This window comes from Entelurus aequoreus, linkage group LG07, assembly GCF_033978785.1.
Source record: "Entelurus aequoreus isolate RoL-2023_Sb linkage group LG07, RoL_Eaeq_v1.1, whole genome shotgun sequence".
NCBI lineage: Eukaryota > Metazoa > Chordata > Actinopteri > Syngnathiformes > Syngnathidae > Entelurus > Entelurus aequoreus.
In genome coordinates this window covers 70940963-70955254 of record NC_084737.1, presented here as the reverse complement: position 1 = coordinate 70955254, position 14292 = coordinate 70940963, and the positions used below count along the sequence as shown (strand labels likewise).

General features: G+C 37.2%; 1 protein-coding gene across 9 annotated transcripts in view; it reads right to left on the bottom strand.

The window, feature by feature from the left end:
• LOC133654230 (forkhead box protein J3-like) overlaps positions 1 to 14292 on the bottom strand; it is a 296340-nt gene that overhangs the window by 116513 nt on the left and 165535 nt on the right. For all 9 annotated transcript variants that reach the window (XM_062054406.1, XM_062054407.1, XM_062054408.1 and 6 more), the window contains one exon: positions 8976 to 9050. In XM_062054406.1, the coding sequence (XP_061910390.1) occupies positions 8976 to 9050 (75 nt within the window). The remainder of the gene's footprint in view (positions 1 to 8975; positions 9051 to 14292) is intronic.

Below are 14292 nucleotides of genomic sequence, written 5' to 3'. Positions count from 1 at the left end.
TATGTTCCCCATACTAAAGTGTTACCATGTTTTTTTCACTGGTGCATAAAATGAACCGTGCATGAACATCACCTTGTTCAAAGAACAAAACCAACACAGTGCATAAACTCACAACAAATTACACACCTGCAAATCAGTCTGACTTCTGCTGTTGCCGTATCCGTAATACGCCGATAGGGAGAAGTTTTTATTTACACGATGAGTCGGGTGTGTCTTGACCTCCGCCGAACCCCTGAGTACGACTCACCGAACCCCTAGGGTTCGATCAAACCCAGGTTAAGAACCACTGTTCTAGATAATGTCCAATGTTTATATAAAGAGGTAAACAAAACATTTGTTGCTATAAATCCAACCACAGTGAAGCCAATTCAAAACTGCTAGACCACTTTGCCATTAATTGAAAAGGTAAAAGAAACACAATATATGGTCAGAAACAATAAAAATAATTAATGTTCTTTAGACGTTATATCTTTAGGGAAAATGTTCAGCGATAAAATAGTACGCTCGTATTTCTAAAACAACCTTACTATTTCAATCAAAAATGTTCATGATTACGGCGTTCGAAGTGATGCTAAATCAGCAATTATCTCTATAGGCTATTGAATAGACGCCGGCCGCGATGCTGCTAAAAGGAACTAAAACTATTACGAGGGGTATGTTGACTCACCGCTTAATAGAAGTTTGGCATATAAAAAGTATGATTGTGTTCAGTCCATCAAAGCAGTTCAAGCAAACACCCGCAGGGCACAATGACCACCATGTTGATGATCAGTAAGTGAAGTGAAGTTAATCAGTTGTTGTGGCCCTTAACAACCGCATAAAGTGTCACTGACGAGGAAGTGAAATACTTCTTTGGGTATTTATTCCAAACTAGAGATGCGCGGTTTGCGGACACAACCGCGGGTCGGGCGGATGCATGACGAAAAAAATAGATTTTAAATAGATTCGGGCGGGTGGCGGTTGAACCAATTCGGAAATATATATACATAGTTAAATGTTGTTACCCACATACGAAAAACGAGCAGCACACTTTGAAACAGGCAATTATTCGTCAGGCACTGCTGCAGCTGTCACGCCAAATTTCTTCCCCCCTACAAAAACCTACCCCCCTCCCCCCCCATTTACTTCCGGGGCTGCGTCCAATAAAGTCACAAAGTTGCCGGGGATCCTTAACCGGCACGCGACTGTCCTGTTTCGCTCCTGTACAAAAAAAATAAATAATCGATTTTTTCAGATTCCAGCAGCTGTCAAAGACGAAGTATCCTTCCAGCGACGGGCAGTCAAAGCCGAAGTGCTATCGATCGCTGTCAATGACGTAAGAGGAAACATGACCACGGAAGTAAATGGGGAGGGGGGGGGGGGGGGGGGTTTGTAGGGGGAAGAAATTTGGTGTGACACAGCACACCACAACACAACAGAAGAAGAAGAAAAAAATTAAAAGATGGCAACGCCGGCAACAAACGTGGTACGCGACAAACTAAAAAAGGGAATACTAAAGACCAGGGGAAAAAAATAACAATAATAGTCAACACTTTCTTAATGGAAATGACAATAATATTATAATAATGATAAATAATATTATCACACATTAATATCTCTTAGCCTCTAATGCGTGGCCAAGAGATATTAATGCGTGGCACGCATTGAATGTCTCTGCTGCATTGGATCGGTCTCCTTAGATGTATAACAACGGGCGGGTGGCGGGCGGTTGTGGTTTTGATAAAATGTTAGTTCGGGTGGATGGCGGGTGGATGACGACTTTTGTGATGCGGTTGCGGATGAATTAATTGCCTATCCGCGCATCTCTATTCCAAACACATTTCCATATAAGTAAAGCAGTTCAGACAATGGCATATTTTTCTAAGATTTATGTTTTAAAAAGAGGAGCAGTTATCTCACTTGTCGTCCATTGCACCGGTTGCCCAGGGGCCGGGGGGGTCCCCACATCTGCGGTCCCCTCCAAGGTTTCTCATTGTCATCCCATTGGGTTGAGTTTTTTCTTGCCCTGATGTGGGATCTGAGCCGAGGATGTCATTGTGGCTTGTGCAGCCCTTTGAGACACTCGTGATTTAGGGCTATATAAGTAAACTTTGATTGATTGATTGATTGATATCTGCCTAAGGATAAGCAATGCCAATGATCTCCTCTTACTTTAGTATAGGCTTAAAAAATAATGACAGATTCCGTCTACAGTAAAACCTTGATTTATGATTCCGCCATCGTACAAATGTTTTGATTTATGAACCACATACCAAATAAAAATACGCTTTTGTGTATGAACGTTGTCACTGTGTATGACAGTTTCATCCGCCCATAGTGTGCCTGCAGCAGGGCCATTTTGTGCCCGGCAGCACATCCCCTTTGGGCGAGCCGATCGATCTTCAGTGCTGTTATTAGCTACTTTGTGTGATTTTTTTTTATTTTTGTTTTTGTTTTGTATTTAGTTGTGTTAGTTCAATAAGAAATAGTCCAAAGAAAGCAATGGACAAGTGATGTGTGGTTTGAAACATCAGGAAGTACCCACAGCCTGCCTTGCCCCTATCCCTTCTGTTCAACAACCAATTAGGTTGGAAAAATAAGGTTGCACTGTATTTTGAGAAAACTTTACAACTTGAGTCTCAATTCTTATTTGTTTCCCCCTGTGTGCCCCTAAAAGTACAGTTGTCCCTCACCACATCCTGCTTCAAATATTGCGGCTTAGCTACTTTGCAGATTTTTTGGGGGTCATTAAAAAATATATTTTTTTAAGCATATTCAAAATTGTTGGGTCCTATATTAGGTATGTTCAACATGGCTAATTAGACAAAAAAATATCAATACTACAGTAGCATTGGCCAACATAGGTCACTAAACCAATCAAAATGCATCATTTAATATCTGGCTACTGATTCGCTCAGCCTCAGGCAACATTACTTTATTGGATTAAAAGAGTGTAAAGGTGATTAAAGGGTGTTATTTCACATCTAGAGGGCTCTCATAATGTATAAAAAATAAAATAAAAGGTAGTAAACAGTTTTTTATGCCCTAGCTATGAAAGTATTTGATTTGTATTAAATATAGATGTCCGATAATGGCTTTTTTGCCGATATCCAATATTGTCCAACTCTTAATTACCGATACCGATATCAACCGATACCGATATATACAGTCGTGGAATTAACACATTATTATGCCTAATTTTGTTGTGATGCCCCGCTGGATGCATTAAACAATGTAACAAGGTTTTCTAAAATAAATCAACTCAAGTTATGGGGAAAAAAAATGCCAACATGGCACTGCCATATTTACTATTGAAGTCAAAAAGTGCATTATTTTTTTTAACATGCCTCAAAACAGCAGCTTGGAATTTGGGACATGCTCTCCCTGAGATAGCATGAGGAGGTTGAGGTGGGCATGAGGAGGTTGAGGTGGAGGGGTAGGGGATAGCGGGGCTGTATATTGTAGCGTCCCGGAAGAGTTAGTGCTGCAAGGGGTTCTGGGTATTTGTTCTGTTGTGTTTATGTTGTGTTACGGTGCTGATGTTCTCCCGAAATGTGTTTGTCATTCTTGTTTGGTGTGGGTTCACAGTGTGGCGCATATTTGTAACAGTGTTAAAGTTGTTTATACGGACACCCTCAGTGTGACCTGTATGGCTGTTGACCAAGTATGCCTTGCATTCACTTGTGTGTGTCATAAGCCGCAGATATTATGTGACTGGGCCGGCATGCAAAGGCAGTGCCTTTAAGGTTTATTGGCACTCTGTACTTCTCCCTACGTCCGTGTACAGCGGCGTTTTAAAAAGTCATACATTTTACTTTTTGAAACAGATACCGATAATTTTGAAACCGATAATTTCCGATATTACATTTTAAAGCATTTATCAGCCGATAATATCGGACATCTCTAGTATTAAATGATTCCTACTTTGCGGAAATGCATTTATTGTGGTCATGTGGGGAACCAATTAACAGCGATAAACAAGGGACGACTGTACTCTGAAGTACAGTTCCAGTGTAGTAATATACAACGCGTAGTTCACACCTCTACAAAGTCATGAAATTGTGGTGTTATTGTAGACTATATGATATGATCAAATGTGCAAAAGTACATTGCATGTGTTAAAGTGAGCAGAATAATCCATTTTGCGTCTCTGTCTTTATTAGAATGAAAAAATATATGCTGATCAACAAAACGGCCACAATACTGGCAGGAGAAAAGGCCACTATATTACACAGCACGCGCAATGTGATTCATCAACACTCGTCACTGTTTTGGTGCACCGTTTTGCGTTAGACAGTTCCAGAGAGGAGTATGTGCGCCGCAAAGACTCTGAATGGACAGAGAATCCTCCGTCCTACTTCAACAAATGTGTCCAGTCAGAAATAATTAAATGTCAAGCTTATGAGATGCGATACAAGTGTAAGCCACTGTGAAACTATTGTTAATTTTTATTTAATTTTTTTATTATAAATGTCTGTCATGATAATGTCAATGAGGGATTTTTAATCACTGCTATGTTAAAATTGTTACTAATATTGATACTGTTGTTATTGATAATCATTTTTGTTTCATTACTTTTAGATTATGATTATGGTATTGCTGTGTATTGTTTTGTTGGATTGATTAATAAAAAATAAAAATTAAAACAAATTAAAACAAATTAAAAAAGGAGAAATATCATCTATTCAGCAACATCTTATTGTGATTTCATAGCTTAGGTACGACTTAAGGGGGGTGATAAAAAACAAACTCAAATGATGCGTTTTGGTGTCATTTAATATCTTTTAATGACGTTTGTTTTTTTCACATAGAATTATTTTAGTTTTTTTTATTTTCATGACTATTTACATTGTAGATTGTCACTGAAGGCATCAAAACTATGAACAAACACATGTGTTAACAAAAAGAGGTGAAATAACTGAAAACATGTTTTGTATTCTAGTTTCTTCAAAATAGCCACCCTTTTGCTCTGATTACTGCTTTGCACACTCTTGGCATTCTCTCGATGAGCTTCAAGCACACCTGTGAAGTGAAAACCATTTCGGGTGACTACCTCTTGAAGCTCATCGAGAGAATGCCAAGAGTGTGCAAAGCAGTAATCAGAGCAAAGGGTGGCTATTTTGAAGGAACTAGAATATAAAACATGTTTTCAGTTATTTTACCTTTTTTTTTTGTTAAGTACATAACTCCACATGTGTTCATTCATAGTTTTGATGCCTTCAGTGACAATCTACAATGTAAATAGTCATGAAAATAAAGAAAACGCATTTAATGAGAAGGTGTGTCCAAACATTTGGCCTGTATTGTATATTTAATAACATCTTATATGATAAAACATTCTTAATGTAGGCATTTTTTGCATCTTGAGCACAGTGGTGCAGCCTCCCTCACATGCACCTTGAGCGGCAAAAAGAAAAATAAAGTGGCGTGAACGTAGATGCACCGCAAGACTGCTTACTGCGTGGTTGGTTAAATGTAGGCACACCTCAGATACGCACAAGCAGGTTGTATTACACGAACGCACTTCTGAAGACATTGTATTCCACACTCACGAATCTGGACGGGCGAGCTCAAGTGTCGCAAAAGTCACGTGTAAGTAGTGTTGTCCCGATACCAATATTTTGGTATTGGTACCAAAATTATTTCGATACTTTTCGGTACATTTCTAAATAAAGGGGACCACAAAAATTTGCATTACTGGCTTTATTTTAACAAAAAATCTTAGGGTACATTAAACATATGTTTATTGTTGCAAGTTTGTCCTTAAATAAAATAGTGAACATACAAAAAAACGTGTCTTTTATTAGTAAGTAAGCAAACAATGGCTCCTAATTTAGTCTGCTGACATATGCAGTAACATATTGTGTCATTTCTCATTCTATTATTTTGTCAAAATTATTAAGGACAAGTGGTAGAAAACAATATATTCATCTACTTGTTCATTTACTGTTAATATCTGCTTACTTTCTCTTTCAAAATGTTCTATCGACACTTCTGTTCAAATGTAATAATCATGTAGTCTTCTGTTGTTTGGATACTTTACATTAGTTTTGGATGATACTACAAATTTGGGCGGACCGGTACTTATCAGAGGCGGTATAGTACCAAATATGATTCATTAATACTGCGGTACTGTACTAATAACGGTATAACGTACAACCCTACATGTAAGTAGACAACATTTCTGATTAGGGACAAACAGACAACTTAAAACACACGTCTGCGGATCTTAACCACACACTCGGACTGATACACAGACACACAAATTAGTACACACGAGCAAATTGGGGGGCCCTGATGTGGGATCTGAGCCGAGGATGTCGTTGAGGCTTGTGCAGCCCTTTGAGACACTTGTGATTAAGGGCTATACACATAAACTTTGATTGATTGATTGATTGAATTTCCACGATGTAACTACTTAAGTAAACTATGGAATTCTCTTTACAATGAGATAAAAGATTGTAGAAATATATTCCAATTGAAAAAAATGTATAAAGACAAGAACAATAAGATCTAAGTGTTTACATTTTGCTTTGTATTTATTATTTTACTTATTTTTTGGCTGGTTTTGTATTTGTATTGTATCATCCCGTGAAGTGTATATTATTTTTTGTTCGGTTTGTACTTCATGAAGTTTTCGCACTTGTTTTTTTGTGTGTTTTTTGTTTGTTTTCATTATATTTGGATGTATTTGTTTGGTTTGTATTCTTGTGAATCTGGGCTATCCATTAACTACTTATGTTGAAGGGGGCGGGAAATATAAGATTTTCTTCATCCTGTTCCTTCTCAAGCATAGGTGAGTAAATATGTGTTTTGTTGTTAGAGTTTAATTGTCTATTGATCAAAAATGCACATCAATGAAATAGATAAATAAAAATAAAAAATAAATAAAAAAGTATGTCTAAAATATATAGTGTGAAGTGAAGTCAATTATATTTATATAGCACGTTTTCTCTAGTGACTCAAAGCGCTTTACATAGTGAAACCCAATATCTAAGTTACATTTAAACCAGTGTGGGTGGCACTGGAAGCAGGTTGGTAAAGTGTCTTGCCCAAAGACACAACGGCAGTGGGGATCGAACCTGGAACCCTCAAGTTGCTGGCACGGACACTCTACCAACCAAGCTATACCGCCCAAATCATCATCACAGCCTAATCGCCTATATACAATTTACAATCATTACTGAATTTTCGTACAATATTAAGACTTTGTATCCTGTATCATATCGATCTCAGAAACTTTCCATTTTAAACATTATTCCAATCAGTTAATTTGGCGCTTTAGAATTTTATTTAGAGGTCCCCTTCACCCCTTTACACATTTTTTTTTTCCCCCACACTTTTTTATTCATGTGGAATGACGTGAATACTAATTCAACCAAATCTAAGTTTAACGTTATACTTGCTTTGTACTATAATGAATTCATATGAAACAAATTGTTCAATCATTTATGTTTTAGTGCAAAATAAAAAAATGGAAAATAATGAAAACTACAATAATACCGTATTTTTCGGAGTATAAGTCGCTCCGGAGTATAAGTCGCACCGGCCGAAAATGCATAATAAAGAAGGAACAAGACATATATAAGTTGCACTGGAGTATAAGTCGCATTTTTGGGGGAAATTTATTTGATAAAACCCAACACCAAGAATAGACATTTGAAAGGTAATTTAAAATAAATAAAGAATAGTGAACCTCAGGTTGAATAAGTGTACGTTATATGACGCATAAATAACCAACTGAGAACGTGCCTGGTATGTTAACGTAACATATTATGGTAAGAGTCATTCAAATAACTATAACATATAGAACATGCTATACGCTTACCAAACAATCTGTCACTCCTAATCGCTAAATCCCATGAAATCTTATACGTCTAGTCTCTTACGTGAATGAGCTAAATAATATTATTTGATATTTTACGGTAATGTGTTAATAATTTCACACATAAGTCGCTCCCGAGTATAAGTCGCACCCCCGGCCAAACTATGAAAAAAACTGCGACTTATAGTCCGAAAAATACGGTACTTTCCATATTCCCACGGAGTCTTAGTAGATCACACGCAAGCCGCCCACTAATAGTACAAACTATTTTATAGATTGCACGCGCCGTTTAGCGCAGGATATTTAGATCTCAGTAAATCAGGTCCTGCATTCATAAACTGACCAGCGGCGTATTTTCCTCTCACTCTCTCAGATGTCCTCGGAGTGCGGGACGAGAAAACTAATTTCCAGCTCATCTGAGGCCTATTCTCAGCGCGGACGTTCCTCATCTGCGGTTAGTCCACGTCTGCATCCAATCAGAGTTCCTCCACTTCGCTGCGGGTGCCGCTTGCTTGCATGCTTCCTTCCTCCGCTCGTGCACACCAGATCCCAAATAAACAATGAGAGAGGATCAAATCAATTGCTTTGAGCCCCTTGATTTCCTCCTGGTCTCTCTCCCTTTTCATTTTCTCTCCTTCCCTTCCGAGGAGGTCCAACGCGGCAGAGAAAATTCAGGAGGTTGATTCGGGCCGGGCGCGCACACACACACACACACACAAACACACACACACACACACTCCCATCTTAACGCCCTCATCTTTGCCTCATCTGCTCCCCGTCTCTCAGTCCCACATCGCTGAACAGTACACAGCCAATTAACGTAAGCACATGCATGATTTAGCGCCTCGCCTCCCTCAGTGGCTTCAAACAGTCCACGTTACGTTCAGCGTCTCCCCCCCATGTTGAGCTATCGACCGCTTCGATCCGAAGGTGCGTATTAAGGTGCCGGTCAGGTCCGACTCAGGCGAATCAATGTGGAGCTGCTCGTTTGTGTGTCTTCGCAGACTACTCAAACCCAAGGATCGGCTGTGAATTATTGAAACATTTACCCCCTCTTCATTCATTTCTCAACGGCTCCAAAATCCCCCAGCACGAGGGCACGGGAACACGCGGAAAAGTAATCGCGGCGTCCATTGTGCACAGCCAGCCTTTCAGCCGCATCCCAACTTACTTTTCCAGGGTCGTCTTTGGAGCGAGGCACTTTCAGAAAACACTTGTTCAAGGACAAGTTGTGTCGTATTGAATTCTGCAAAGAGGAAAGAGACATGTTGTTAAAAGAAGTGACCTGACACCAATTAAGTGTTTTTTTTTTTTTAATTAACGTGGGCACAGTACTGCATGTTTACAGACGCATGTTGCCCCTTCTTGAGGAATGTCTCACATGTGTGAAGGCCGCACTGCGTTGGCACGGGAGTTTATCAAAAATAGTTAAGTAGTCATGTTTCTTTGTATTCAGCAGGCGGGTCAATACGTCAAGCTCGACAGATGATTCAATTTTGGGATAAGACCACTTTTAAAGAAATGAACGCATGAAAAGAGGTCGCCGCCAATGAGTCAGACTGAAATGCCGTTTAAAAATATTAATTTCTACTACCTTTAACACAAATTGCATGTAATGTATTGCCTGTCCCAGCTTCCTAAACGTTCACTTTACCATGAAATACATCCTAATAAAAATAAAATAAATAAAATATTTTTTAAATCCATCAAAAATATTGTATTTTTTAAATATTTGAATGACTTTTTATCCAAACTATACATGAAGTTTATTTTCATAAAAAAACAATAAAAAAAACAAGCTTAGATTCACATGTGTGACGTCCCTGTGCTTTCACTCAGTCCTGTTACCCTAACAAGGAGTCAAAGAGCTTTACTGTCAGACCAGCACACATGAAACACATAAGCTCGCACAAAATCTTGTACCCGAAGTGCCAGATTTAGCCCAATAACTATATATATATACACACTGTATATACATACATATATATATATACACACTGTATATACATACATATATACACACTGTATATACATACATATACACTACCTTTCAAAAGTTTGGGGTCACCCAAACAATTTTGTGGAATAGCTTTCATTTCTAAGAACAAGAACAGACTGTCGAGTTTCAGATGAAAGTTCTCTTTTTCTGGCCATTTTGAGCGTTTAATTGACCCCACAAATGTGATGCTCCAGAAACTCAATCTGCTCAAAGGAAGGTCAGTTTTGTAGCTTCTGTAACGAGCTAAACTGTTTTCAGATGTGTGAACATGATTGCACAAGGGTTTTCTAATCATCAATTAGCCTTCTGAGCCAATGAGCAAACACATTGTACCATTAGAACACTGGAGTGATAGTTGCTGGAAATGGGCCTCTATACACCTATGTAGATATTGCACCAAAAACCAGACATTTGCAGCTAGAATAGTCATTTACCACATTAGCAATGTATAGAGTGTATTTCTTTAAAGTTAAGACTAGTTTAAAGTTATCTTCATTGAAAAGTACAGTGCTTTTCCTTCAAAAATAAGGACATTTCAATGTGACCCCAAACTTTTGAACGGTAGTGTACATACACATACATATATACACACTGTATATACACACATATATACACACATCGTATATACATACACATTAATACACACTGTATATACATACACTTATATACACACTGTATTTATATACACAGTATATACATACACATATATATGTATACATATACAGTACATATACACATTTATATACATATACACATACATATACACATTTTTACATACCGTATTTTCAGCACTACAAGGCGCAGTGGATTATAAGGTGCACCTTCAATGAATGGCCTATTTTAAAACTTTGTTCATATACAAGGTGCACCGCATTATAAGGCGCATAGAATAGACGCTACAGTAGAGGCTGGGGTTCCGTTATGCATCCCGTAGTTGCGAGACCTGTTGCGGCTCAATAGCGGTCCATATATAAGGCGCACCGGATTATAAGGCGCACTGTCAGCTTTTGAGATGATTGAAGGTTTTTAGGTGCGCCTTATAGTGCGGAAAATACAGTACATATATACACACACACATATATATATATACACACACATATATATGTATGTACATATATACTGTACATATATACACACACATACATATATACACACATGCATACACATACCTATATATACATGTACATACATATATACATACACATATATATATATATATATATATATATATATATATATATATATATATATATATACTACTACCTTTAACACAAATTGCATGTAATGTATTGCCTGTCCCAGCTTCCTAAACGTTCACTTTACCATGAAATACATCGTAATAAAAATAAAATAAATTAAATATTTTTTAAATCCATCAAAAATATTGTATTTTTTTAATATTTGAATGACTTTTTATCCAAACTATACATGAAGTTTATTTTCATAAAAAAACAAGCTTAGATTCACATTTGTGACGTCCCTGTGCTTTCACTCAGTCCTGTTACCCTAACAAGGAGTCAAAGAGGGACGGCGTGGCGAAGTTGGTAGAGTGGCTGTGCCAGCAATCGGAGCGTTGCTGGTTACTGGGGTTCAATTCCCACCTTCTACCTTCCTAGTCACGTCCGTTGTGTCCTTGGGCAAGACACTTCACCCTTTGCCTCTGATGGCTGCTGGTTAGCGCCTTGCATGGCAGCTCCCGCCATCAGTGTGTGAATGCGTGTGTGAATGGGTAAATGTGGAAATACTGTCAAAGCGCTTTGAGTACCTTGAAGGTGGAAAAGCGCTATACAAGTATAACCCATTTATCCTTTATAATTTGTGACACTTCACCCTTGCTCCTGATGGCTGCTGGTTAGCGCCTTGCATGGCAGCTCCCGCCATCAGTGTGTGAATGTGTGTGTGAATGGGTGAATGTGGAAATAGTGTCAAAGCGCTTTGAGTACCTTGAAGGTAGAAAAGCGCTATACAAGTATAACCCATTTATCATTTATCATTTATCATAATTATACTTACATACATACACATGTACACTACCGTTCACATTGAAATGTCCTTATTTTTGAAGGAAAAGCACTGTACTTTTTAATTAAGATAACTTTAAACTAGTCTTAACTTTAAAAAAAAATACACTCTATACATTGCTAATGAGGTTAATGACTATTCTAGCTGCAAATGTCTGGTTTTTGGTGCAATATCTACATAGGTGTATAGAGGCCCATTTCCAGCAACTATCACTCCAGTGTTCTAATGGTACAATGTGTTTGCTCATTGGCTCAGAAGGCTAATTGATGATTAGAAAACCCTTGTGCAATCATGTTCACACATCTGAAAACAGTTTAGCTCGTTACAGAAGCTACAAAACTGACCTTCCTTTGAGCAGATTGAGTTTCTGGAGCATCACATTTGTGGGGTCAATTAAACGCTCAAAATGGCCAGAAAAAGAGAACTTTCATCTGAAACTCGACAGTCTATTCTTGTTCTTAGAAATGAAGGCTATTCCACAAAATTGTTTGGGTGACCCCAAACTTTTGAACGGTAGTGCATACACATATATATATATATATACATGTGCATACACGTGTACACACACATACATACATATAGTAAGTTATAAATAACATAGGTTAATAGGAAGAAAATAGCAATAGAATAGAATAAATAGAAACATAATAGGTTGTGATCCTGTAGTGCAAATACAAAGTAAAACAATGACAGCAAACCAAACAAAATTGGTTTAATTACACTACGGGATCAATATATTCTACTTTTTTTCAATTTATTCTATTCTATTGATAAACTATACCTACTATGGTATGCTATGTATTAACATATTACCCTTCTGAAAAATGTTGAACATTCCAGAATGGTTTTCACATGATCCACAGAAAGTTTTATCATTCAGACTCACTGCAGACCATCGGAACGCCAAAAGTAAGTTCACTCATTTATTTTCCTGTTTATTTGATGATATTTCAACTATGAGTGGCAGGAGGGTTAAAATCTCAGCACAGACCTGTTAGGCTGTTACCTTAATCTTTTGTTTGTAAAAATGTTTTTTCTTTAATCAATGTAATGTGCTTAGTGTCAACATTCTCTCAGTATAAATGTCATGTGTCTTTATTTAATGTATTTGCTATTTCTATGTAAAAACTAGTGATGCCCTAAACTATAATTAATATATTATTGATCTGAATGGAACTAAGAAAATAAAATTTATTTATCCAAAAAGGAAAAAAAAGAAAATTAAAGTAAAAAAAGGTAAATCCAGAAATGTGGGATCATTTTTAATCATATAACGCCAAATAAGGTAAATGAGAATGTTTTTTTGTGCATTTATATTCCTAAAAAAAACAAAATAATTACGCTTGCAAACTATTAATTTTATTTGCAGGTCAAATGTAGTGCTTGTTTTATTCCAAGATGGCAGATGACCATTATCAAATACTGTCACAGTATCAGTTCAATACAGCTAGTGAGTGTGTCATACACTCAATGAGGTATCTTTTACCATCACTACTATAAACTCACTCAAATTATTTTGGCCAAAAAATGTTGCCTGAAATGGACATCTTGCATAATTCAATGTATGTATCATCATATGTGGGGGGGGGGAAATGGTTATTTTGAGAGGGTTACAACAAGCACCGATTCAATATTTTTTTTTGTCATAAAGAAATACAAGCATGTGTGCTTACGAACTGTATCCCTGTAGACTGTATTGATCTATATTGATTTATAATGTATATATTGTGTTTTTTATGTTGATTTAATTTTTAAAAAAGAAAAAATAATTTTTATTTTTATTTTTTTTAATTTCTTGTGCGGCCCGGTACCAATCGGTCCACGGACCGGTACCGGGCCGGGGCCCGGTGGTTGGTGACCACTGCACTATAGTATAAATGTGACACTCACTGTTGACAATGAACCTTTTCACTAACCGCAACTCTTTTTTTCTTTGTTGTTGTTGTTTTTATTCGGTGACACTTCTCTGTAGGTTTGTGATTTTGATTTTTGTTGTTACCTTTTTTTTCCCTTTTAGTCAGTTATTGTGATTCTCTATCTGCTTGTGATGAAGAGGAAGGCAGTACATTGCTACCCACTGTGACTGTAATGTAGGGAGGGTGTGTTATTATTTTACTTTTATTACTTTTCTGTAATTTTTTAAGTTTTTGTATTTTTGTATTCTTTTTTTTGTAAAAAGAAAAAAAAGTGCATGTCTCATGACACATTATCTGTATGTAATAGTGGCTGCATTTCCCATAGTTGCTTGTGTTCCTCGTTGTTCCAGACCACAGCAAACGTTACCCAGTTTGCAAAGATTATAATAAATCCATTAGAAGAAGACAGACTGCCGTTTCCTTAAACTTGGACACACAAATCTATACCTTTGGCCATTCTAAGACAGTCATTTCCAGGAGTTATGTCACTCTCTGAGAAGCCTCCATTTTACTAATGATTTCCAATGTTGCAAAAATGTGTAGAATTAAAA